Source organism: Rhododendron vialii, chromosome 4a (assembly GCF_030253575.1).
Source record: "Rhododendron vialii isolate Sample 1 chromosome 4a, ASM3025357v1".
Lineage (NCBI taxonomy): Eukaryota > Viridiplantae > Streptophyta > Magnoliopsida > Ericales > Ericaceae > Rhododendron > Rhododendron vialii.
This window is the reverse complement of record NC_080560.1, coordinates 11714508-11738682: the sequence shown is the minus strand read 5'-3', so window position 1 is coordinate 11738682 and position 24175 is coordinate 11714508. Positions and strand designations below refer to the sequence as shown.

Genomic DNA, 24175 nt, shown 5'->3' with positions numbered 1-24175 from the left:
AACAAGGCATCTCAACCAACGATCTACATCCCATTGATCTATGTTGGCACCCAGATTGAGAATAATCATATGCCACCCGCTACCAAAAGAGGAAGAGGTTGGCGAGAAGCCAAACAAAAATTATACATCAGAAAACCACAAAAAACCAAAATCGACTGCCAACACCCGAAAACAGATGGGGAAACACTGAAAGTAGGAAAAAATTGCAGGACAAACATGAAATTGAGCCCAGTTGATGACTTCGGGATCTCGGAGTTCCACCAGAGATCAAATGATCCTCAAAACCCCACAAATTCTTGGATGCTCATGACTGTATTCAGAATCTTCAGGCAACCATCTTCAGTAATGTTGTGTCTGATAGAGCTAGTAGGGATTATAGCAATATCAAAGGAAAAACACTCCCCATCATCTATAGCTAGAAAATACATCACCAGCCAACCAGGAGCATAACATGCAATGAGAGCTCATGTGCAGAAATGTAAATCATGCTGCAAAAATAGCGCTCTGCATGATCCAGATGAAATTGGGAAATACTGCAACAAACAGAAAACTCTGCAACAGTCTGATAAAATGGAGCATGACTTCTGACTCCTTTGGCCTTTTGACACACCAAGCATCTTTGCACAAAACGAGCAACATCCCATTTCAAGGACGACCAAAAATAGTGTTCTTTAACCAACAATTCAGTTTTGTCCCTTCAAAGATGACCAACTGGGTATTTAAGGGCAAAAAATAAATCATTTGGTGGACTAAAAAGACTCAACATAATTTTAAAAACACCTCAGCTCAGAAGACAACACAACTCGAAAAAGGTTTGCAAGTGCTTAGTAAAATATTTTGATGCGGTTTGAAACAAAAAGAACAACGTACGAAAGGTTGTCTTCGGACGTCTATGTATCCAATTGACCTCTTGTGAGTGATCATAATCAATACCAACATTTTCATCATTGGGCGGCCGCTTAGCAAGAGGCCGAAGCGTTACGTACGGAATACCAAATGGGGTGTCTAACTGTCTATACCATGTTATTGCTCTTGACACTCACTCGATATAGGGAAGAAATCTAATAAATAATGAAAATTCATTCTTGATTTTGGCTTTCGAAACCTCACTGATGTACAAGATATTTTTCTTTTGGGATGGATCCAGCTCCCTCCCCAGGGCCTTTGTATTAGTCAAATTCAATGAATTATAAAGACTTATGATGGGAGTTGACATGCAACAAAAGAGACTACATTCTACAAAACACCATCACAATACCATAATTTACTAGAAAACAAGAAAAGTCATGAGACAGGCCTAGAAAATAAATTCACAAACCACAACATGAACAAACAAGATCTTCACCCTATTACAAACGATTCAGACCCAAAGGAACAACAATCTTTGTACTTTCACAATTCACCACTGCATATTTGCTATGCGTTTTTGTCTGTAGGACTACTAGGACCCCACATTATCTTCCTATACCCATTGCGCAAGATGCCACCAGCACTAGTAGAATGACTTATTAAGTGGAAATGTCATGCTACTATTGAAACTATATTGCCCAGATATGTCACCAGTGGAAGGACCTATTGACAAAGCGTAAATGTCTGTTGGTGCTTCTTCACTCAGCAAACTTTCAATCTCTTCATGACTTTGTTGATTAACCCATGGATCCTTTCTATACTTCCTTAAACTTTCTAATTCCATAACCACTTCTTTCATTGTAGGCCTTTCTTCACTTTTCACACGAAGACACCTCTTCACAAGCTCTGCAATTGCTTGGAGTTGGTCCAAGGTCCCTTCCTTCACTGCCCGAGGCTCTAAAATTTGGTACAACCTATTTTCCTTCATTGAAACAAGGAAGTAGGTTGCCAAATTCCTTTCCTCTTGAGACCTCTCAAAACAAATAGGCTTTTTTCCGGTCAATAGTTCTGCTAGAACCACTCCGAAACTGTAAACATCACTCTTCTCGTTTAATTGGCTAGTGTGGAAGTACTCAGGATCCAAATAACCTAAAGTCCCTTGTACTAATGTAGTCACTTGAGTTTGGTCCAAGGGGACTAATCTTGAAGCACCGAAATCTGCCATTTTTGCCACGTAATTAGCATCTAGCAATATATTGGCAGACTTAACATCTCTATGAATGATCGGAATGGATGCGGCAGAGTGAAGATAGGAAAGTGCTCCAGCTGCTTCTGCAGCTATTCTCAATCGATGATCCAATGTTAACCAAGATAATGACTTTTGAATATGTTCGAATAGCGTGCCATTTGGGATATACTCATAAACAAGCTCGGGAACCTCTGATTCGAAACAACACCCCAGGAGCTTCACAACGTTCCTATGGTTAACTTGTGATACTATCAACAACTCATTGATAAACTGTTCTACTTGGTTCCCATCCATCACTTTGGACTTCTTGATGGCGACTATACTTTGGTCAGGTAAAATTCCCTTATAAACCACACCGTATCCGCCACGCCCAAGTATTCGGTTCTCGGCATAGTTGTTAGTGGCTTTCTTTAGCTCTTCAGCTGTAAAGATTTTTGATGACTCTGCACTTGTTCCATCGATTGAAGAAATTTTTTGTTGCATTAATAAGCCACCGTTTTGTTGGAAGAATTGCTTTCTTAGTTTGATTAGCTTCCTTCTATTGATGCAGGAGTATATCCAAGTTACACCAATTAGTAATGACAGGAAGCCAAAGCTCAATCCTACATATAACAAGGGTATATATTCAGTCATTCGGTAATCTCTACTAAAGACAAATAAAAGCTATTTCGAATTATGTTGTAATGAGCTTTGCCCAGACTTTGTGTTTCATGGGAGGAAATTGGTTGTGATTCCAATGGATTAGTGGCACTACATACCCGAATGATTCTTCATTTTTTCACCATTCATGTCCCTTTTCCCTTGAAATGGATGAAACTTTCTCGCCATTTAAAGTGGAAGAATTCTAAGAAAATTTCATTGACCGTGGTTCTATGTCAATGATGAAATTTGAATCTAAAACATAACAACGTACAAACAAGTAATCAATACAAAATGATGTGACAAATTTGAAAAAATAATTAAGTCTTATCAGCTTTAGCTAAAGCCCGTTAACGTGGCGTACTGCTTTGATAGAGTATTCTATATATATAGAATAAGATTACATGCAAGATAAGATACTCAGTAACTATCAGGCACAAAATGAAAGTATAAACACTAAAAGGAGATTAACCACAACTTATAATCCCCTAGATTAATTTTCCCCTATCCTTTTTCTTGTCACTCTGGCTTGATTCCTTCAGTCAACAACCATTTAGTGCTATGGCCACGTAAATATTAAATGCAATGTCAAATATTTCAAGGAGGCTGTTCACTATATTTTGACACTATATATAAATTTTCATGTAAGTTAATTTCTTCTTACTTTTTGAAACCTGAAATTACTAAGCTCACTAACAAAGCATTCTTGAATATTGGTACCATATATATGGTAGTACATTCAATATATACAATCATGTGGCATAATATTCAACCCAAACACTGAATTTCAACTAGGCAAAAAGTAGAAGTAATTATCAAAAAGGTCTGCACGGAGGCCCTGTAAAATTGTAAGGAAAAGAAGGTAGGAGAATGTTTAATTGATTTTTCTGCAATTTTTAGGTGTTCAGTAAGTACGAAAGTAGTGAGATCTATAGCTCTAACTTTCCCACTAGGATTAGATTTTTCTCAAAATCGTTTATGCAAAAAACACTTGATTTTGCAGGAATTTGGTTTAATAGTTTCTAATACAATTAAACTATTACATATTTGACTTTTTCGTAAATTTAGACTATTTTAATAGTTTCCAACACATGTAGAAAGAAAAATTGAATTTTCCCTTATTTTCCCCTCACTAAAAGTTTCGGAAGAGCAGTTCTTCCACACCTATTTCTTGACAAGTGAATGGAGCTGGATTTGAGAAAATGTGTAACATTCTGAAGTTTTTAGTTTAATTGAAAAATATTTATTCGATTAAAGTATACTTAAATTGCCTAAATTCTATGAATTATTGTTTGATTTATATTGGAATTTAGCATAATTGACTAGAATAACATTGCTTGACGTGGTGGGTAGCTCGAAAATCTAGTCACATGTAAACCTAGGACCTAAGTAACCAACATGGCTAAATTAGTAGCGAGCCAAATCAAACCAAGACCTAACCATAAGACTAGAATTGTCCTTGGTTGACTACATTTACTAAACCAAATGGCTAGCACCACGCCCATCACTCGCTCCAATAATCAGTCTCTTGTGAAGTCCCATCAACCTCTATCTCCACCATCCACCTTTGACCTTTGACCCCCCACCTCTCCAATTAATCAAGCTTCCTCCCATTCTCCTACACACCCCTTCATCTACATACAAATCTCTCAACTTTTTTATTTTGGAGACTCAAAATATTGTACTTTACTGATAAAGTGTATGTAGAGATCGAATGTCACTATTCATTCATACTTCAACCACAATTCTCTATTTCTATCTCTATTTTTCAAATACACATTCCTTTTTCAAATACAACTTTCCCTCCAAAATCTTAATTATAATAACTTTATGAATTTGTTAACTATATCGAACGTTAGTCTCATTTTAAAGGTATTACCAATATCTTTTCAACGGTACTAATTTTGTATACACTGAATTTATATATATTGAAAACTATACATTTTAATAAATGGAGATGGATCTCCATTTTTGGGAGGAATCCATATATGAAGAATCAAAAGAGTTTCTCTATTTTGGAGACCAAAAATGGACATGGGTTGGAGTGGCTTTATCCTCCAAATTAGAGTTTTGGTTCTTCAAAAAATGGAGATATGGAGATGGGTTGGAGATGCTCTCAGCCCCTTCCTCTATCACTTTTACTACAAATTCAAGAGCATATATATATATATATATACATATATATATATATATACATATATATATATATATATACATATATATATATATATATACATATATATATATATATATATATACAGAGTCCGGATCAGGTCAAGGATCCCTGATTCCTGACCTGATTCCGGTCCGTACCTCCCATTTTTTGATCAAATTTCGAAGATCTGAGCCGCTCAATGTGACCAGAACGTGATTTTAAGATACCCGTGAGAATATATACATACATATATATATATATATATATATATATATATATATATATACACACAGAGTCCGGATCAGGTCAGGGATCCCTGATTCCGGTCCATACCTTTCCTTTTCTGATCGAATTTCGATGATCTAAACCGCTCAATGTGATCAGAATGTGATTTTAAGATATCCGCAAGAAATCGGAAAAAAAATGATCGGAAAGGGCTTCATTCGAACAGTTTTTTATTGAATGGTTCAACAAAAAACTGCTCAATCAAGCCATTCCAGGTGTTTTTTTTTTTGTCGATTTCTAGTGGGGGTACGTGTAGTGGTGTGCGCAGCACCGTACTGCGCACCTCTGAGTCGTCGGATCGTGCATCCAACGACTCGAATCTCATATTGGCAATCAACGATCAAGAGCCGTTCATTACTTTGATGAGATCCGAGCTGTCGGATGCAAGATCCGATGGCTTGGAGGTGTGCAGCACGGTGCTGCACACACCATTGCATAACACCATCCCCCAATTCGCAAGAGAGAGAGAGAGAGAGAGAGAGAGAGAGAGATGTTAAGTGAATTTAATTTTGTTCACCATCCTTAAATAATGGTGAACATTACCCTCGTATATGCTGCCTGTGTGTGAGAATCCCTTTAAGTAATACTAATATGCATGGGTGCTTTCAGCAGTTATGGAGAGGGAAGTAAGGCCATTCCATCACCATCATTCAAAGCTCAACTGAAGTTTCTAGGCTATCATCTTCCTCGATGCTTCACAACTACCATTCCTCCCAAACATAGCTTAATCTTCGGAACAAAGGTAAATACCTCTTATTCCAACATTCCCAGGTATAATGGCAGCCTATTGGAAGTATTGCTGTGGCTTGAAACGAGTCCAATTTAAGAAACATAAAATTTGGAAAAATGTGTCAAACCCAATTGTTAGTTCCTTGGTTATCTGATTGATTTTTTTTTATATAATGAATTTTATAAACGTGAATGTCATAATGGTTTGTTAGATTAGTTTGAATATTGTGGTTGGATTAAATTAAGTATGTGCATGGCTGGCATAAATTAGTTGTTTTCGAGGGACTTGGAGACCCTGCCAAGCAGGGGTGCTTGGCGGGGGGTTGCCGAGCACATCTCGGCCGTCCAAAAGTGTCTTGGACGGCCCAGATGTAAAGGTACCGAACGGATTTAAAAAAATAAAGAGGAAAAGAAAAAACATGTTTCGATCCGGGCCGTTGATTCCAAGATAAACAGCCGAATTAGCCACTCGGCACCCGCTTGGCAGGGGTGCCGCTCGGTAGGGTCCCCGGGTCCGTTTTCGAGACCCTAAGCGAGGTTTTAAAATGGGGTCGCTCAACATTTTGTATATGTATGATAGTTATTCGTAGAAAGAGCAACATTACCTTGTGGTGCAGGCTGATTGTAGAGCTAAAAGGTCACTTTGTTCTCAAGTTCGATTGCAAGCGCTAAATGTAAAATAGCATTGTTTATGTACAAGTTGGAAAATATGTTTCCATTTAACAAATATGTCAAGACTCGAACACGCAACCTATTTTATGAAAGCCATATAACTTACTGTTGGACTACAATATTGTATTAGTGCTGTGCATAAATATTTAATGCATACCAATATTTTTGGGCCCTATTATTGGGCCCAAAACTAGTGTGGCTCTAGGCGATGGCCTAGTTGGTTTATGTCCAGGATGGGCTTTAGTCTTTTATCTTGTCATAACGATGTCTTTTATCTACAATTACAGTTTTTAAAGAATTGAGATAAAATATATTAAGTGTCACTTTTTATCTTAGCTTTCGACTTAAACTGAGATTAAAAATTTAGCCTACAAAAATTTATCACGCTTTTACTAAAATTGTGATCTTTATGAACTTTCTTGGTGTGACATTTATCTATTATTGTAGTAATGTGTTGAGCTTACAAGTAGTTTTAGGGCCAGACTTGAGTTACAAACATGTGTGGATTTGACCTACTCTCCGCCAAATCATCTAGTTGCGGCGCAAGACGAAGGGGCGGTTGGCTCTTCCAATGGATGGGATGAGCCCAGAAACGGAGTTCTGGTTACCCACTTCTTTTTTATTTTTATTTTTTGTCTCACTCTCTCTACTATGTAAACTTGGGCAAGGCCTAATCCTTACCTATTCTCTTACTCCAAATTATCTAGAAACAATTATCCCACTTCATATTAATATGTGCATCCATTAATTCGAAGGGTTCTTTCCAGCTGGTCCTACTTTAGTGGATTATGTCCTACTAGGTCCTTGTGCAGAAATGCGCACAATAGCCTTTCACCCTTTTTCCGCATATTTCTCTCCCTCTCTTCACTCACTTGTCAGACATGCACACCCACAAACTCTATCTCTCTCTTCCGTGTTTTACTCTCTGTCTCTCTCTCTCTCTCTGATAAGCCCTCAATAGTGTAAGTAATTGGGTTTATCTCTCTTCTTTTTGTCACACACACATGCATAACTTATTTGATTTTGTTAATTTTGCCGTGTTGTGCTTTTGAGTTTCAGGTTAATGGTGTGAATAAGACGCGTTTTAACGCCATGAATTACTTCCAAGATATCCATACACGCATGGCACTCCGCCACTGAGTCCCAAAAATGATGAAAAGTAGTTTCGGAGGGTGTGCGGGATATCAAAAGGCCAAAGGGCAAGCAAGGCTGAAGAAGCAAATAAAGCTCAAAACTGGTAAGGAGGTACCTATACCACAAAAACCCAGTACTTGTACCTCTAGTAGCTGTACCACAAAAATCCAGTACCAGTACCACAAAAATCCAGTACCTGTACCTATCGATGCTCAGTCAAGCTTCCTTGTTCGACACAAAAGATCTTCGATGTATCGCTCATGGCGATAGATCAATCGTTGAAGATTGATGGAAGAATCTCTTCCATTCTTCTTCGACTTGTAAATTAGATTCTCTCTCACTTCTTGTTTTCATTTCGTTCTTGAAGATCGATATATATGCCTTGCATCAACGATTTTCTTTAATGTGTCGACACGCATCTTTCTTATTACCAATTTCTCATTTGATTCGATTGCCATTTCACATTTGATGAAGTCCTGAAATACGGTGATGAACCACATGTTCGCCTTTGAAGACAAGTTGCATCGCCCTTTTTTGTTTTGTTGTTGCCTTTGTTTCCTTTTTCTATCGAGTAGCTCCGGAGAAATAAAATATTGGTAAACAGGTTTATGATAAACATTTTGAAGATTCCAACTCAAATGTCATGGAAGAGGAACTAGAGCCGCACATCTTTGTTGGAGATGTTAGTTTAGATTATGACAGCTCCTCAGAGTTTGAATGGTGTGATTGCGTGATAACTCTATCAAAAATACTTATGATAAATGCTATGTCAAACTAGCAACCATATTGTGCATGACTTTACCAACAGAGAATTGAATCTGAAGCACGTTTTATGTTACTACTACGTACGTACCTAGAATCACTGGGATTTGTGAGGCCTGACGAGTGCACCCACTTCCGCCGCTTCTTCCATCGCCAGAGAAATGATGATCACAAGAACAAGTAAAATTTCCTGGAGTATTCATGCACTTTGCATTTCCATCACAGTCATTAAGGTTGGGATTTATGCATTCGTCAATATCTGCCAATCAATCATTCAGAAATTGGTATGCTCGTCTTATGATTTTACAACAAAGTAACTTATCGGAGAAGATTTTAACTACACGATCATAGTTAATTTTTCACAGAGAAATAATAATTGATGTGTGTGATCGATATATGATTTTAAAATCGGTCTGATTTATGGTCACACCCAAGATCATTATGGTCCATAGATCTCAATTTCGAATATAGGCCAGGGGATCCGGATCGTTGTTAGTTTAATGCATGTAGATAGAACAACAAAAAGGATATTGTTGTTAGTTCGCCCCTTGCTGGTTTTTGCCAAGATCGATATTGATAAAATGTCACCTAATCTCAATCGTCATTCGCGAGAGATAGCTTGCTTTCTTGAAAAAATCTCTGGTTCTTTTTTATTTACTTATGAGTTTACCACTAGCATTATAAGCATTATGAGTTGGAAAAACAAAAACAGTGTAGCCAACAACAAACCTGTGCATCCAGGACTGAGATAAGGATTGCCCTCGTAACCATTTTCGCAATTGCAAAGATATCCTCCATGGCCAGAACTATCCGTATTATCACTACACAAGGTATTATTCGGGTTGCACAAATATGCATTTAAGTTATTGGCTACAGCACAACTCAGGGTTCCAATCGCATAATCAAGTACTATGGGTACTTGGCTCATGAAATTGGGGTCCAAAAAAACCGATAGATTGCTGTACTTAAAGCTATTCTGCTCTCCCATAAACGCATAGCCACAATTGTCGGATGACGGAATCTGTAACAAGCATAAGAACAAGATAGAAGAGAATGTCATCTTTTCAGGTGGTTATGATCTTGAGAACAAGACTGGAAAAAAGGAGAAAACGCAGAGTGAGACAAACTAGGAGTCTGATTTTGTTCATCCTCATCAAATGAAGGTTAACATTACCATCGCTCTAATTGGGTATTTCTAACATGTAGGTCCCATTAAATTTAACCATAGTTACTAGTTAGTATTAAAAGCCTAAAATCATGGGAGTGATATGGCATCTTGGTATTGGAAACTTATCAGCTGCTGCGTTACAAAAATAAGAAATGCGTGGCTCATCAATTATATTTTTTTGAATAGCTAATGAAAAATTATTAATCTTTGGAAACAAATTACAAAGATTAAAAGAATTCAAAGCACGAGGCATCAAGAGAAAAAAAAATTCAACTCAAAAAACACTTGTTACCTCTATTTTTAATCATTACTCTCATTTCTCTCTCTATTCTCCAATCATTATTCTCATTTCTTTCTCTATTTCTCTCTACTCATTACCTCTATTTCCAAATATTACCATATTTCTCTCTCCACTAATTACCCAAAAAACCAAACTCAAAAATTCTCAAATATCCATCCAAACACAGAACTAATAATTCACAAACATTTAACATGAAACTAACAAATCCGAAAAAAAAATATTAATTAAATAAGAAAAAAAAAAGTCAATTCACTTATTTTTCCAAATTAGATCTTGAGTTTTTTTTAATCCAAACCAAACAACCCCCCCCCCCCTTTGCCATTCGTTAATCCTAATCTACTCTATCCTAGGGGACTAGGGGAGGAGGATGAAAACTTACGAAAAACAAACCCTGTCTATATGCATGGGAATATAAATTAGATACAAACTGCACTCCACTCCACTCCACTTTCAAAACTAGACCTTGAGTTTTGATAAAGTGAAGTTTCAATTCACTTCACTTAGCGTGGCGGTAATTAAGTGAATTTTTTTAATGATTTCGTTAATTATTTTTCATCTGTATTAAAAAAAAAAAAAGAATAAAAGAATACACAACTCCATACCCCTGTCTGATTGTTGAAGCTAGAAAGGTAAAGCACGTATGACGTCAGCCCCTTTGGAATATCGGTTTGGCAGCAACCAATACCGGTACAATTTGCATCAATCAAGCCCGTACTGGACAAACATTGAGACCCACATCCACTACTGAGGTACCCAGCTTGACTTTGACCCAAGAGCTGGCCAAAGCTATCGCAGCCGACGACCGTAAACTTATTCGCCGTGTCCGAAAACGTGTATGGCAAGGCCAACTGATCGGACCAGACAGCGGTCCCAGAATCATTGGCCACAGCCCCGTTCTGGTTGTAGCACTGTGAAGCGACAGCGTTTTGGACCCAGACTTGGGTTGGTGTGATGGACAGGACCTCGAGGCCGCCCAATAAGGGCTTTGACGTGCTGCAGTTGATTGTGAAGTTCGAATCGAAGGAGCAAGCAGCCCCTATGCCGAATGGGTACGGGACGCTTAGGTTTCCGCATTTAGCTTGGCAGCCGGGCTTGGCGCCGAGGAAGCTTGTGGAGGTTACGTTGGCGATGTTAGCGGTTATGTTTTTTCCTAGCGTGGGTTGTGCTAATAGGAGGAGCCATGAAAAAACCAAGAGGAGTAGATGGAGATACATGTTCAATGATAGCTACAGAGTGTTGGAACTTGGATTTGAATGCACTTTAACAACGGAATGATCAATTCATGTGTCTCTCTATCTGCATAATAAATGCCGAAGAATATTATTTAAATACAAGTGGAGTGCTAGCTATGAATCTCTCCATATAGAAAATTGAATGTTAGTTTAGTAGAAGGACGCAACCGTCGACTAATTCAATGGAAACCACCCTGTGCAGGTAATATTCCTGAGTTATTGTATTTCTGTTTGACCAAAAAAAATATTCCTAAGTTATTTTCATTTGATTATATGTATTCAAATATACCTAAATTAAGTCCAGTGATTTGATCCATACAGAAAATATATACGCTTATAAATCACCGATCAAAAAAGGAAAAAAATTGTCATTGCTCGCCAATTGGAGATTATTACTTCACTGATTAACTGCTAGGGGAGAAACTCAGAGCATCTCCCTCTACAAAAAAAACACCCTAGCCACCTCTCTTCCTTTCCCTTCCTCTCCTAGGGTTTTCACCACCTTTGTGCAGTGGCGGAAAGGGAGGGCTTTATCCTTGATGGGTATTTTCCTTCCTCCTTATGGCTTCTATCGCTTTCAATAGCTCCTACTTTTCAGTGAGGATTTTCTCTCTCGATCTCAAATAATCTAAGAGCTTCTTCATGATTTCTCCTTATTTTCTTTCTCTAGGCTTCTCCTTCATCATTGAGGTGTCGGTCTCAGCCACGATGGAGCTAATGGTTCTCTAACAAAGGAAGGCAACAGTGGTTGCGGTGAATCCAAAGGTGAATCAAATCGATTGGTTTGGCGGCCTCCTCGCATGCTTCAGGTGTTAGGTTTTTTTCAATGAATCGAAGATACAAAGGTTAAAAGGAAATGGGGATAGAATGCATCACAATTAACGACCTACATCCCAACTATATTAACACTTAAATGAAGGATAATCATATGCCACTTGCTGCCAAAGGAGGAAGAAGTTGGCGAGAAACCAACCAAAAAACATAAATAAGAAACATATACGCATATAAATCAATTTTCATTGCTCGCCAATTATAGATTACTTTACTGATTAACTATTAGGTGAGAAACTCAGTCTCCCTCTAAAAAAACCCTAGGCACGTCTCTTCCTTCCTCTTCCTCTTCTAGGGTTTTCAACACCCTCGTGCAGTGGCGGGGGAAGGCTTTACCTTTGATGAGTGTTTCCCTTCCTCCTTATTTATGGCGTCTATTCCTTTCAATTAATAAGTCAAACTTTTTATTGAGAATTTTCTCTCTCGATCTCAAATCTGAGAGTTTCTTAATGATTTTTCTTCATTTTCTTTTTCTCGGCTTCTTCTTCATCATTGAGGTTCTGTTTCAAATTTCAGCCACGGTGGAGGTTATGGTTTGATCTCTAACAAAGGAAGGCAACAGCGGTGGCTGTCCAATGGCTAATCAAATCGATTGGCTTGGTAGCCTCGTTGCGCTTCAGGTGTTAGGGTTTTTTTTTATGAATGTGATCGAATTCTGTATTGTATGTAGAATTGTGAGTAGGGTGGTCCATTCTTTGGCTAGGACAGATAGTAGTGGTTCTGGTATTACCTGGAAGACTAATCTTCTTTGCGGCTTTCTAATCCTTCGATTAATGATGGATATATGCTACGTTTTAGTGATTATTATCTTCTGTACTTGTGTTTTAGTGATTATTATCTTCTGTACTTGTGTTTCTATCGATGAAGCTCTTATCATTTTGAAAAGAAAAAAACTATGTATACACATACACTAGGGTAGAAATGTGTAGAAATTATTGAATTCGATGGTTGACATTTAGTCCTGAATACCTAACAACGGTTCAAAGTTATCACAAAGAATGACGATGAGTTGTTTCATATACAAATATCCCATGATTAATTAAGTACTGTGACTCTATCTCCATACATAAAATATGCCTTCCAATTACTGACTACTTTTGGACAAAGTCTTTCATTAGCACAATTTGAGTAGTCAACTTAGCTTATCTAATTCTAAGCTTTTAAATAGATCAACTTGCGTTTTCCAGATGTAAATAATATTTTTGATGACGAAGGATCAAAGGGAAGAGAGATTTTCCACAACTGATGAATTTTTCGGGTATTTGATTGTTTAAATGAATAATCCAATGGCTCCAATCATCATGCAATACAGTGGCGGAACGGAAGAAAATAGAAAAATTATTTCGAGTCACTTGGGGTGTTTAGCACGGGTGGTATAAATGGCGATTAGTATTGTCCACTACAGAAAATTGACCAATATTAACGACATAAAAAGCACCTAGATATTATGTTTTGTATTTGGTGTTATTTAGACATTTAAATCCTTTAGATTCTTGAATCTTGAAATTTTAAAATCTTGTTGTTCATATAGCCTGGCCCCCCATTTTGAAAATCATGGTTCCGCCCTGATTCAGGACTTCTTATTTTATTAATTTGTGATTTATTAGTGATGTTGGAGAGCACTGCAGGTAAGGGTTATGGCATACTTGTTTTGTTTCACACTGTACATTTGGGGCTTTTATTTTTTCGTCTTTGTAAATGCAAATTGACCTTTATTTGTTGCTCTATTGAATTTTTTTTTTTTTTTTGGTCAAAGTTTCCTTATACAATAGTTTATGGACCTGATGCTTTCTAATATGTATGCCGAGTACATCTGTACAACACTTGATTGGTGGCCTATGATAAGTGTTTACTATGAAAACTTGAAAGATTATGCAGGAAATATTTTATTGTTCAGTCTGAAACTGGCACTATCAATCTGAAAGGATAAATAATATGGGATGGAGTAAGTATTTAATTATTTGCTATTAGATAAAGAAAATCACTAAAAATTTTGATGACCTTGTTTTAGTTTGATGTTTACGAAAGTTCATTCAGGGGCATAAGAATTTTCATATATTATGCAACTTTACCCCTTGTTTGGATATTATTTTGAAGAAAAAAATTTCAATTCAAAAAACACTCAACTCATACTTTCAATCATTACTCTCATTTTTCTATTCACTCTCCAATTATTATTCTTATTTCTCTCTCTATCTTTCTCCACTTATTACTCTTATCTCTAATTATTATCCTAATTTCTCTCTCCATTCATTACCCAAAAATCAAACTCAAATTTTTTTAAAACACTATCCAAACAAGGCACAATACTTGCACGATGAAATCACTACTTCTAATTCTAATATTTCCCTTTCTGCATTGGTTCCAAAATAGCTTTCAAGCATTTGAGTACAACTGTACAGGATATTAGAATCTTTGCAATACGACGTATTGAATTGAAGAAAGAAAACGTTTTCTCCAAAATAGAGGGCAGATTTGGGATGTAAAAACTGTACTATGCCACATGGGTGTCATGTGACCATTTCACATACAAATGATGGATGGAAGTGTGAGGGAAGGAGTTTAAGTGATAATGGTTGATAGATGGAGGGGTCTATCCTTGACCACTTTTGAAGATGACGGGGTTTAAGTGATAGCGTCCCACAGATGGGGGGGGGGGGGGGTTTACGATTTTTACCCTTTTCCTTGCTGAGGTGAAGACTTGAAGTGTGGTCCCGAGTCACCAACAAATTAATAAACCATATATTTCCAAACAAATACTATTCCGATGGGTTGACTGCCAATCAGGGGCGGATTCAGTGTAGGCTCAGATGGATCACGTGACCCAGCTGAAAATAGAGCCGCAAAGGAGGGCCCCAAATTTGAAGTAATATTTATTTAATCTCCCGAAGACCACACAAGCCTATTCTGTTGTTCCAGTGGTAAAGTATGGCACCTCCACATGCACGGTGGAGGTTCGAAACCCATCGCTTAAAATTTTGTTTTTGTGTTTTCAAAAATTAAAAAAACATTCTTCTTCCCCCAAAATTTTAAGTCTATTGCGACTCGAACCCAAAATTAAACTAGCATATGTAGCATTGGTACCAAAAACCAATTAAAATTAATGTTATTTGCTACACAAATCAATTAGGATAACTATAAGTTCCACATAAAAATAAACAAAAAGGCTTATTTACTTTAATATTTTACAGTTTGTTTATTTTTTATGTTAGCTCAAAATTAATTAACACTAAAAAAATGTGATATATTATATACTCATTTTCAAATTGAATACTCTCTCCGTCCCTTTTTTATAGTCTGGTATTTCATTTTGGGCTGTCCCTTAATAAGTGTCCATTTTGTAAAGTTAGTGGGTAAAAGTTGGTGAATTGTCTATTTTGTCCCTAAAAGTAGATTCCATTTTAAAAAGTAAGTGAGTAAAAGTGTAATGATGATGGGTAAGTAGGGAAAGTGAAGGAAAAATTTGATGTGAAAGGTATAATGATGATGTCTTTTAAATAAGTTGGAATTACGAAGCAGGACACTTAAAAAGGAACGGAGGGAGTAATAAAAATTGATGTGATTTCTCCTACAACTTTCAAATGTATAGAGCGGCCGGTTCTAAAGAAGTGACCCACCTTAAGAAAATTTCTGGATCCTCCATTGCTCCTAATTATAAGATGACTTTTGGTGGATTAATTACCGCTTAAGAAGAGCTCAAAACCAGAAGCATGTTAGCTTGTGTAACAGTAATACCTAGAAAATCCAATACCATCATTGCCAATTCCGGTAGCTTGGAGAATTTTATTGATCTCGCAAATCTTTCATCACAAACCATGCTTCATCATTCCATCAGATTATACACATACGGTACGTCATGGCGTCATGATACTGTACATAATCCATTTGATAACTCATGGCCGTACACAGATCTTAATTAATTCGTAGTAATTTTATTTTATTGTCCAGAAGCAGAGAATCAGATTAAAATCGTGATAAAACCCTGTATCGACTGGTCACAAAAGATCGATATCCGATAGTACCAAGGAGATTTCAAATATGAAACTTTTGAAAGAAGCAAGCTCTCAACTTGTATGTCACAAGCCACCCCATCAAACCCCTTAAGTTTACTTTCTCTATTATAAACACATATATGTCTAGAGGTGTCAAATGGGCCGGGTCAGCACGGGCACAAGCACGAGTACGACACGTTTGGAGGCGGCACGGCACGGCACGGCACGGACACGGTTTAATTCTGACACGGCACGACACGGTCTTAGTGGGCATGCGGCACGGGCACGGGCACGGAAGTGAGCGGGAACGACACTGTAAGGGGAAAAAATCCGCTTATTATTCTTTCAACATCTCCTGAGATCAACGTGCATGCCTTCTTGCCGGAACCCTAGTTCGTCGTCGGAACCCTAATCTACAAAACAGACAAGGGGTGAGTGCACCTTTACATCTTGTGGCAAAGGCCCTCCGATGCTTAAGTTAGTATTACGTACTAGCAAAGAAACCCTAATTATCAGTAGGAAATATCGAATAATGCAATGTATTGCATACCTCGCTTCGTGGGTGTTACTTCTTATTTATAGATGTAGACTTACTTGTCCTCCAAGTCTCCTTTTCTGCCTAAGATTCCAACATCATTAGGAACCCTGGCCCATATGGAATTCCCTCCCATATGGTAACTCAATTATAATCCCTTTATTCATGGGACACTTGCCTATCACCTAGGATTTCCTTTCTAGAACCTTCTGGAATAGCGATCCAGATAGAGTTGGTCCAATGTACATCGGCGGTGTACAATTACTACGGTGCACTTGTACCACGTGTTAGGCTAACTCATTGAACAATATCATGTGTTCGGCCATACCAATGAGCACCTTTATGTGGTGCAGCCGACACTATTCAGCGTCACTGCCTAGCAACCTCAAGTGTTGCGCACCTGTTCAGCATCATGTCCTAGCACTCTCTGCCTACCAGCACACCTGTTAGGCATCATTGCCGAACACCCTCTGCCTACCAGCGCACCTGTTAGGCATTATTACCAAGCACCTTCACATGGGGCCACCTACCAGCGCACCTGTTAGGCATTATCACCTAGCACCTTCACATGGTGCCGCCTACCAGCACACCTGTTAGGCATCATTGCCGAACACACTACCTGGACCAGGGACTTCACATGTCACTGGTCCTTGTCAATCACTTGGACCAATGACTTCACATATCACTGGTCCATATCGCCAAACAGAATACTTGGACCAGTAACTCCGTGTGTTACTATTCTTTTAACAATCTCCTGGTCCAATAACTTCTCATGTTTTACTGGATCTTGACTCTGTACAGTCTTTCTGGACCAATGGCTTTTCATGTCATTGGTCCATATTGCCGACCACCGTTTTGCACGGCGACTGTCTCTATTGTACTTATACCATGGTCCTACGTACCACGTGTTCAAGCCTGTACGAGAATAACCCCCTTACAATTGCTCCCCAGCTTTACTTGCCATTTTTAACTCGAAATGATGAGCAAAGATTCTTTATAACTGAGCAAAAAATCACTTTGCTCGCTATTTGCTCAATCCCAAACACAAATTCGGTGCAACTTTCATCATTAAGCCAGGCAAAACGTCTCATCGTTTGGGCTGGATAGGCTTTTCCTGCCCTTTTTACACGTGGCGCAATTCATACTGGCCACAGTAAACATGAACGGAACGCCCTTCAGGGAACGGAACACCCAAACGGCGTCTAGGGTGACGTTTCACATATGCCACCCCTTCTTATTAGGGTATATTTGTGTTTTTCGTCCCATTTCTAACCCTCATCTCGCTTGCTAAGTCCTCCTCTGTAAAAGGAAGAAAGGCAATTCCCATTATTGAAGCATTGCTCATCGTCTCAAGAACCTTCCTTTTTGCACCAAGTTGACTCAATCTTAACTTCGTAAGACTCTGTTTATGCTTGGGAATTCTCTGGCTGTACATGTTGCCATCTGCTAAGTTCATTCGTTTTTCGCAATTTCCCAGTATTTGATTATTGCTTTGGCCCAAAGTTTTCTCGTACTCAGGGAATTCCTAGCAATGTTCACTACTTTTGAAGTACTCGTACCCATCCCAATTCTCGGCCGAACATGGCCATTTCGGTTATTACTCAATGCCAAGACCTAAGTGCGTTTGGACTTGATTTAGGTCTTATATGTTGCCAAGGCCTAGGTTTCCTTTGCACTTAGCCTATCTCGGGTTCAGCTCGTAGCCAAGGCTTAAGTTTGCTTGGACTTTGTCGATTTTGGCATTCCTCACTATCCTGGCCCAAGCATACTCGCTTTTAGCCAATCCACTGTTGTGCCTAGGTCTATGTCGTACCTAGCTTATCTCAGGCCTTACTCGTATCGGAGTAATGTTCACTTCTCAGGCCCCAAACTTCTTCGTGCTTGGTCCTTTATCTGACAATCTTCTCTTGTCATGATTCAAGCAATGTTCGCTACTCAGGCCTTAAACCTCTTCACGTTCGGGTCTTAGTTTGTGCACGATGCACCCATATCCTAAGTTGTTTCGTACTTAGTTATATTCTGACATTTTTCACTATAAAGACTAGGTGTATTTACACCTAGCAATTTTTAGAGCAATACTGACTGCTCGGGGCCTAAGCGCATGCATGCTTAGACCCACTTACGTATACTAACGATGTTATTGCTCAGAGCAACGTTCATTGCTCAGACCCCAAACCTCTCCGTACTGGGGTCTACTTTTGACATTCTTCGTTGTCATAGTTCAGGTTTATTCGTACCTATTTTCAATTTAGCTTGTAGTCACCCAAGTTTTCATGCTTGGTTACTTTTCAATTCTAGGCACTTAACTATGCGTTTGTTTATGCTCGACATAGCCAAATACAATGAAGTTTTTTCGTACTTGTACTGTTTGAGCCTATCCATGTCGGCGAATCATCTAAGTTCATTCGTACTTAGGTAGCAGCCCATGTGCATTCATACTTGGATTTTCTCAGCATTATTCAAGGCTGTCGGACTGAGTGTATTCGCACTTAGCCAAATCTCAACATTGTTCGTTGTTTTTTGCGAGGCAAATTTCCTTTAATCGCCTTTTACTAGCCCTATTCGCGGCCAAGTTCTTTCACACTCGGTAGATACTTAGCAATCTTTATTGCTCTAGCATAACTATTTTAGTCATTATCCAAGCTTATTCACACTTGGTATGCCTAAGTATATGCATACTTAGGCTTTGCTCGTACTTGTTCAAACTCGGTGAACTATCTAAGTTTGTCCGTACTTAGCTTCCTTTTAGTATTATTTATTTCTTTTGGCCTAAGTGTCTTCCTACTTAGCCAACCGTTGCTTTCGGACGAAGTGTATTGATACTCAGCAAGTCTTCAGCAATATTCGTTGCTATAACCTAAGTTTTTTCGCACTTAGCAATATTCTGAGTTCAATCATACTCGATTGGATTTCGGCACCCTTCATGGTCTTGGTCGAAGTTTATTCGCACTGAGCCGGATTCTGAGTTTGATCGTGTTCAACAAATATTTTTGATGAATGCTTTTGCTCCCCAGCATGGAGGCAAAGTGTCCTTAGCATGTTCTTGCCAGGACCTCTTACTAAGTAATTCCATTACTTGACGTTATTTTGACTAATGGCCCTTCGTGGCCAAAGTATACCATGCTCGGATGCCGATCATAGCTGCCCAAATTTCATGTGAGCTTATTAAGTTTTTCATGCTTATTAAGTTTTATCAATCTTATGTATCTCATACATAAGGTTAAGTTTTTCATTCTTAGCTACCTCTGTGCCTAAGTGTTTCATACTTGGCAACTCTCAAGCATAGTCAACGGTCGCGCATGACTCAATCTCCCGCTTGTTCATGCACATATAACTAAGTGTTATTAGTAAACCGTTCGCGAATAACCCCTTACAGACACGACACGGGCACGACACAAAAGTGGAATGTGGCACGAGTCACGACACGACACGACACAGTTCTAATCAGGCACGACACGGCACGGGCACGGAAGTAGGATGGGTATGGCAGGACACAACATAGTTCTAGTCGGGCATGGCACGACACAGGCTCGACACAACACAGTTCTCGTTGAGCACGACAAGGTAGGAGGCATGGAAAAACCAAAAAAAAAAAATGTTATTAAATAAACAAGGGATTTCAGATTATACTTTACTTTATTTCTATGTATTTTTTGATAATCCAATAATTTATTAATCTTTTCCTTTTATTTAACTAAAATAAGCTTTTAAAATATTTTATATGATTAAGAAAATTTGAACCAAAATTCAAACATGATAATATACCAATTACCACACATATACATTATGTTTTATCTAATAAAGAGTTTTAAAAAAATACATAGAAAATAAATAAGAAAAAAAACTAATTTTAAAGAAAAAACCTCCATGTGATTCGAACCCAAGTCCTATGGAACTTGACAAACATCTCAAACCACCAAGACCATTAGTCATATTAAGGTTTTACTTAGAACAACTAATAATAAATAAGAAAAAAATTGATTTTAAAATAATAATCTCTATCGGGTTGGAACCCCGGCCAAGTCTCAAATAACTTAAGAACATTATAGCATCTGCAAATCTTCAATTCTTTTCTTTCCCATTTGAATTGAAATTTACAAGTCTCAATAAAGTTTTAAGCAAAAAAGATTGTTTTTTTTGCTAGCATGCCTCAAATTAGGAATGAATACTACAAACTTAAGAACATTAGAGGCATGGGAATGTGTGCTTTTTGGAAAGATTTGTTTTCAGACAAAAATCGGTTGCTGATGTGTCTACGAAAATTGATGGCACAACACGATTTAAAAACGCATGGCACGGCACGACACATGATTAAGTAAACGGGCCGGCACGGCACGATTCAAAAAAGCATAGCACGACATGACACGATAAAAAATGCACGGCACGACACGACACAACAAGACAAAAAAAGGCACGGCATGACGCGTCACGATTGATTAATCAGGAACAGCACGACACGACACAATTTAAAAAAGGCACGGCCCGACACAGTACGATAAAATAAAATGGCCCAGCATGGAACGCTTAAAGCATGGCACGGCATGGCACAATAAAGTAAACGGGTACGGCATGGCACGATATGAAGCACCGTTGGCACGGAAGTTGAATGGCACAGCACGGCACGATACTCATATTTGACACCTCTATATATGTCGATACATTTTACTTGTCAATTCATGTCGATAGCCATATTTGTAGGGGGCCGAAATATCCGAAGGTTCATAGGGTTCACAAGGTCCAATTGGGGGCGGGGGAACAGGTTCACACGCTATTTAACCCGTCGTCCAGTTATCTCGGTTCATCTGTAAATAAAGATGAGCTTAAGTGTAATGTATCGTTAATCTTTCGAAGGATAGATGGATACCCGGGTGCTTCACCGAAGGCTGTACGCCTATCCGAACGCACATAAACTCGAGTTCGCTCGGTGATCTTATCTTCTGCCCAGGGACGTCCTCTCGCTCGGCGAAGTTGTTCTTCGGATAGCACATCAAATGCTCAGAGTAGCTTCGTCCAACAGGAGGGAGTTCCACCGAGTACCATCGTTTATGGAACCTTCCAGAAGTATCTGTTGATAAGTAAACTGTCTTTTCTGATATTCGAAGTGACATCTCTGTGCGATGTGACCTTTCTGACATCGACCCATGTGACTGTAAGATCTGGGAAATGGGGCTCATTAAATAGCTCTGATACATGACGTCATCCGAGCGTTACTCGACGCGTGGAAAGCAGAGTCATCTTGCTTAACACTCTACCCCTTCGCCTATAAATAGAAGGGCATTATCACTAAGAAAGAGGATCGAAACTCCTTCTCAACTGCACTCTCTCCTCTCTACTAGCCTATTTCTTACCAAACTTCTTCTTGTCTTCTCCACTTACTGACAAGTTCGTCGAACCTTCTTCCCGGAGGAACATCCCCCTCCGGTTCTAGAGGTACTCCAAGTTCAACACCGTCTTCCACGGTCCAGCAGACAGAGAATGGTACACAAGAAAGATCACGAAGAAAGCGACCCCCACAATTGGCGACTCTGCTGGGGAATTACGTTCTTCGTGGTGTCATTTGTGTTTTTCGTGTTCTTCGTGTTCATTATACCGAATAGAGGGCTTGATTCGATCCCAGTTCGAATTCTGTCCGCTCCTCTCGATTGAACGAAACAAATGGCGCAGCGCTTCTCACCTCCGGGTCCAGAGAACTTCACCCTCGGGCTGGAGGGTTATGGGTCTATCAACCTTGAGCCCCATCAAGCGGCTAGGATGGTTCCCCTCGTGGCTCGCCAATTTCCACCCACAAAATTAGACGTCGCATTGGCGGAGCAGAAATGTCAAGCGGCGGTTATTGCCTTGCTTCAACAGCGGCTGGAGGAGCGGGACGGAAGGATGGCTGTAACACCTACTCAAGGGCATCCCGCCGAACCTAGCTGACTGAAGGAGCCTCGCAAACGAAGCAGAACATCTCGTCCCAGCCCAAACGACCGAACTCGCCGTTTCCGAACGTCGAACTGTCTTCGAGCGTCTTGACCAAGGATATCAACCACCGATAGCTTCACGTCCTCGGCTGACGAGCATTATTCATGCTGAGAGTTCACGATCTTCAGTTACAGGCTCCCCAGCCAGAACCAATAAGGGAGGCGCGTCAGCCCGAGCACAACTTCGTTCTGAACGGCAACCGAGTCTAAGAGGTGGGAAGAGGCCCGTGGATCTGAACAATCTACCTCGGCGCACACACACCAGCAACAAACCGCGAATACTCGATATGATCCCGACATAATTTTGAACGCCATGAAGGACGACACTCGGCTAATTCAAGCAGTCGCCACCGAGCAGACGGCCAAGGAAACCGTTTGGAACATGATAACACGATTGTCCTGTACGATCAATTTATGGGCTTGCCAACCATGTATCTCCCTGTAGACCCAGGTTTTGAGCCTCGGCACGCTCGTTTGGCAGGCTCGAGAGATGAAGCGCGCGCGCCCTCGGTTATAGCCACTCAACGGCAGAAGGAGAAAGACAAACATCACCGGCACCATCGACGAGAACATAGAAGGACTCCGAACCGCATGTTGAAGTTCCTTTCCCTATTGTCCCACAAAACCCGATTCAAGAAGACAACTCGAAGCTCGGGAAGGTAAAGGCTTCCCCCTTCGTGGATGCTATACAACAGCAGCGGCCGCCTGATCGGTTCGTCATGCCGAAGCTGAAACGTTACGAGGCGAAGGAGGACACAGTCGCGTTCATTTGTCGTTTCAGACAAACTATGAGCCTCCATAACTTTTTCGACGCCCTCATGTGCATGATCTTCCCACTCACGCTAAGCGAACCAATCATGTTATGGTACAATCAATTGAAACCCAAGTCTATCACTTGCTTCAACGAGCTGGAGTTGGAGTTTAGTAAATGTAGGGGGATGAAATAATTGATGCTTCAGATCACCTTGGATTGCAACGGCTTATACGTGCCTTTTCACCGGAACCCTAATTTATCGTCGGAACCCTAATCTGCAAAATAGACAGGGGGTGAGAGCACCTTTGCCTCTCGTGGCAAAGGCCCTCCGATGGCAAAGTTAGTATCACGTACTAAAGAAACCCTAATTATCAGTAGGAAAATATCGAATAATGCAATGTATTGCGTACCTTTTGCCTCTAGGTTTACCTCATATTTATAGATTTTCGTATGCTTGTTGCCCAAGCATTCCTGTTGCCATAGGATTCCTAACTCGTATAGGAAACCCAGGATATCAAGGATTCTCGTTTCCCTTATCAGTTTATTAGAAAAGAGTTCTTTTAGGATTCTTTTCCATTACTGGCCGAACATCCCATTCTCATTGGGTATCTTTCTTAGATCCTCTATTCTCAGGATCTTATTCCCTTATGGGACATGACTACTCTGGAATTTTCCAGAGTATTCCCTCTGCTCCTACCCTTGATTGGAGCTCTTTCCTTGTTCGGCCATCTCATGGCCGAACAGACGGCTTGGACCAGTCACTTCACATGTAACTGGTCCTTTTATCAATTATTTGGACCGACGACCTCACATGCCTTTTGTCTTGATTAGCCGAACAGACTGCATGGATCAATGACTTCCCATATCATTGGTCCATATCGCCGTTCACCATACTGCCCGGCGATAAGTCTTATCTTATTTACCA

The 24175-nt window shown here is 39.5% G+C and overlaps 1 protein-coding gene across 1 annotated transcript; it reads right to left on the bottom strand.

The window, feature by feature from the left end:
* Nucleotides 1-1234: 1234 nt before the first annotated feature.
* LOC131321776 (putative wall-associated receptor kinase-like 16) lies at nt 1235-9488 on the bottom strand. The gene is made up of 3 exons (XM_058352724.1): nt 9204-9488; nt 8566-8733; nt 1235-2700 (listed from the first exon to the last, which is right to left on the bottom strand). The coding sequence occupies exons 1-3, from the start codon at nt 9460-9462 to the stop codon at nt 1493-1495; spliced, it is 1635 nt and encodes a 544-aa protein (XP_058208707.1). The 5' UTR covers nt 9463-9488; the 3' UTR covers nt 1235-1492.
* Between the last annotated feature and the right edge of the window lie 14687 nt (nt 9489-24175).

Bases quoted from the DNA above. Each gene is read 5' to 3' on its own strand.
- LOC131321776 (XM_058352724.1), bottom strand. From the start codon at position 9,462: ATGGGAGAGCAGAATAGCTTTAAGTACAGCAATCTATCGGTTTTTTTG. The intron at 8,734-9,203 runs GTTTGTTGTTGG...ATTGATTGGCAG, and splicing joins TCTCAGTCCTGGATGCACAG to ATATTGACGAATGCATAAAT. The intron at 2,701-8,565 runs GTACGTACGTAG...TGTTATATGTAG, and splicing joins ACAAATCCCAGTGATTCTAG to GATTGAGCTTTGGCTTCCTG.